We start from the raw sequence: 4,070 nt of genomic DNA on the forward strand, positions 1-4,070 counted from the left end.
AAAATCCATAGGCTACTTCTAAAGACTATTTTTTGCATTGGAGGTAGAAATACTTAAGATAAAATCTGTTGGTAGTAAGTATCTCTGAATTTCAGATGTCTAAGTAGATTTGGAAAACTGAGTATAGTTGTTCCTGCAAGCTTTGAGCACTGACACATTTGAAAATCAGTCTATAAAAATGGCTGAAAGAGAGAATAACTGATGGGATCAGAGTACAATTGAACCTGTGGAAAAAGAAGGAGATTGCTTGTATGCCTATGTCCTTTTTTGACATTATGCGATTTTGATTTCTTTCATTTTATATACTAAATTCATTGATTATATCACATTGCAAGATAGAAATTTATCCATTTTCAAAGGACTATTAAAAATATCAAGGCAGCTGAATAATGTGTTAAAGACAGGAGGAGACCAAAACCCAATAAAAGATGAAAATGTGTGATTAAGAATTTTTAACAGGAAGTTATGAATGGTGGTTTTGTTGTTCATTTTTTTTTAAGACAAACAAATACAGGTCTCATTCATAAACTAATAAAGTGTGTAAACTATTCCAAATTGTAACATGCAGTGAGTGCAGCAGTTCAGTACACACTCCAGAGGTTACAGGGGCAAAGGAATGGTGCAGGACGTTACTGTTTCCTTCCTTAAAGTTGGTTTAAGATTACAAATTAATCTCAAAAGAGATTATGAGTATCTCAGAGAGTTAATGAGTATCTTCAAGCTGCCTGTTTCTCTTAATTGTCCAAAGGCCAGTTGATCCTGAAGTATATAAAATACTGATGCATGAAGATGAGAAGCACAGCTGAGACACCCAGCAAACAAACAGCAGACAGCAACCAAGTGCTGTGTCTGCTAGGAAAGATGCCAAAATATGTTTTCACCTTCCTTCGTCTTTTTCTGCTCTTACTTGGTTTCTCCATTATTTGTCTGGGACTCCTTTGCGTTTCCACACGTTCCTCCACATGTATATGTGGAAATAATGAGGTGGTGGTTTATTGCCTGTTATCTGTGGGGCTCTTTCTCCTTGTGACTGGCACCTTCTGGAGCACTTTCCATGAAGTCTTGAAATACAGAGGCCTCAGCAGCATCTTGATTCGAAATCCCAGCCATAGAGAGCTACGTATCAGCACCATAGACAGGTATGTGTCGCAGTACTGCTGCTGATGAATTGGGAGGGGTGTTGTTTGTAAATGTACTGTGAGAAGAAAGAAGCAATACAAGGTTTTTACAAAATTAAAAAAAAAAATATGTAGCCATGTTATTATAGTTCTATGGAGAGAACTGTAGTCTGAAACTTGATTTGCTAAAGCAAGCAGCAACGTGCAGACAGCAATTTGTGCAAGCAATACGTATGGCAAGGTATATTACAGGAAACGTAGCAGGTTGCATGGAGTGGCCCAAAGCCATGCATGGAGGGAGCAAGAGCAGCTACACCAACTTCATGGAGCTCCTGAAGGAGCATCATTAGTTCCATCTTCACAGACAATTCCAGATATGCTGCTGTGGGATATGTGCTTGTATTGCTCATTACCAGTGAGGTGTCCAGGATCTGCAGCTCCTGGTATGGTCCCTGCTGAAGTTTTCTTCTGAAATGTTCCCCGCTATTTCTGAGCAAAGTCTGATGCTTTGAGAGAGAGAGTTTCTTAAACTGGCGCTAGGCCTGACAAAAGTCTTTAACAGGGTCACTGGATACAGATTACTTTTCCTGGACTGTTGTGGAAACCACACCAGAACAACAACAATGGGTGCTCTAAAAGCACTATAAAAACAATGTTCAGCAAATTCTGGTTAGATAAGCAGAAACATGCAAAATACATTTTAAAACTGTGGAAAACAGTGCTTATTGTAATAATAATTAAATCACTAATTTAACCTGCTTCAGACAGTTATCTCTTTCTTCTTCCAAGTCGAACTTTTCTCCGGCGCTTGTTGAAATGCTCACAAGCGTTTGCAAGGCATGACTAGGAACCCTCATGGGATAGGCTTCTCCTTTTAGAATGCCATGCTTTAATAAAACATTTTACAGAAAGACAGAGGTAATGATCCCAGCTCTGCCAGCTGTTTTGTATTAACATATTACATTGATCTACATCTACTTAGGTTTCCATTTACAGTTTAAGCCTCATCTAAACTTTGGAAACATAACAGACAGAGCACCTCACCAAGCTCTCTGAGATAAATCACATTTCGCCATCATATGTTTCCTTTTGGTTCACTTTTTTCCAGGCCTGACTTCTATCCCCCCTGCTACGAAGACTGCACAGATCCTGAAAAACAGACCTTCCCACTGCCAGTTGCCTCCATGCTAAAGCAGCAAGAAGTCATCAATATCCCCCCGCCTCCATATAGTGGAGAGTTCATCAGCGACACTGACGAGCAGGAGCAGCCACCACCCTATGAATTTTCTGTGTGGCAGCTACGGCAGCAGCAAACAGCTGACCAGGACTCAAACACCGGAGGGGAGTCAGATTCTCATCCATCCATGCAAGAAAACAGCTACCAACAGGATACAGGCTGCCAAGCGACCTCAGAAAGAGCAATGCACATCAGAACATCTGAGACAGGCAGTGAGTAAAATCCTGCACCTCTGAAGCAGAGAAAATTGGAAGAAGAGGTGTGTCAGTGATCCCTAATAGCACATCACGTAGGGTGAAACTGCCCAGGAAAAGTGTTGATCATTTGTATGTTTGAGTGGAGTTGGAGGGGATACATATATATAAAGGTGCTCAGTATTTCAAAGCAGAATGAGTCTCCACAGAGGTAGAAACCTCATAAGAGGTAGCTTATGAAAGTCAACATCACTGGCAATAGGAGTTTCTTATGCTGTAATGTAAATGAGGCTTCATGCTGTTACCAATCTTAAATGCCTTGTGCCTCATAAGGAGTTCCAGCTGGAAGTTCATATTTGTGGTATTGTAACAATAGTTGATGTGGGAAACCTATTAACTCAGCTTTTGTTTGGAATTTGTAAATTATTTGCTGTAACAGATTATTTTTGTATCATATGCCTTTCAAGTTGTTTTATTTTGTTGTACTAATAGCTGGTATTTTACTATTGAATTAATGAATAAATTTTGTATTTAAAACAAATGCCATGCATTTGCTTGCATGATGCAAGGTGTCCATGATTCAGGATAAGCACACAATACAGTACACACAGTACACTTCCTCGCTGCTGAGCAGGCAGCCCTGGTTATGCCCACAGCTCCTCCACAGGATCTGGCAACTGCAGGAGGAAAAACCTTCTCTGACTCACCCCTCTGAGGTGGCCCTAAAAGCAGTTGCTTCCATTGCAGCTTACTTGAGACTGTGGGAAGTAAAAAAGGGGTCCTGTGTCCTGTTTCTGACACAAATGGCCTCGTGGTTAAGGAACAAGTACCAGAAAGAGGATGGGCTTGGACTCATCCTTCCTCTGTTACGTGTTTCCTTCCTTCCACAAAACCACGGAGGCAAATTTGCATCCAGGCCACTGTCATCTATAATTCCAGATGACAAGAAAAAATTAATTGACATTCACCCAGATTTAGACCTGCAACGCTGACTGTAGGTGGAGTTTTGGTTTTTTGTTGCAGAACCAGCGAGACAGAAAAGTTATCAGACATTCCAGATGCCCACATAAGCTAAGACAAAAACTTTAGCATTGTGGGTTGTCCTGGTTTCGGCTGGGATAGAGCTAATTTTCTTCATAGTAGCTAGCATAGTGCTGTGTTTTGGATTTAGTACCAGAAGAATGTTGATAACACACTGATGTTTTCAGCTGTTGCCAAGTAGTGCTCAGACTACTCAAGGACTTTTTGAGCTTCTCCTGCTCGCCCAGGTGCATAACAAGCTGGGAGTACAGCACAGCTAGCACAGCTAACCCAAACTGACCAAAGAGCTATTCCATACCATATAACGTCATGCTCGGGGGGGGTTAGTTAGTTCGGGCGGTCGGTCGGTCGCGGGGAGACTGCTCGTGGCTCGGAGACTGCGCGCGGCTCGGGACGGGCTGGGCATCGGTCGGCGGGTGATGAGCAATTGCATTGTGCATCATTCGTTTTGTATATTCTGTATATTCTGTTATCATTCTC

General features: G+C 41.6%; 1 protein-coding gene across 1 annotated transcript; it reads left to right on the top strand.

Moving 5' to 3' along the window:
• The first annotated feature begins 861 nt into the window (after positions 1-861).
• Positions 862-2,575, top strand: TMEM252 (transmembrane protein 252). The gene is made up of 2 exons (XM_009640598.1): positions 862-1,139; positions 2,227-2,575. Exons 1-2 carry the CDS (start codon positions 862-864, stop codon positions 2,573-2,575), a joined length of 627 nt encoding a protein of 208 aa, XP_009638893.1.
• Positions 2,576-4,070: the final 1,495 nt, after the last annotated feature.

The sequence above is a fragment of the Egretta garzetta genome, unplaced genomic scaffold (genome assembly GCF_000687185.1).
Source record: "Egretta garzetta isolate BGI_Z169 unplaced genomic scaffold, ASM68718v1 scaffold886, whole genome shotgun sequence".
NCBI lineage: Eukaryota > Metazoa > Chordata > Aves > Pelecaniformes > Ardeidae > Egretta > Egretta garzetta.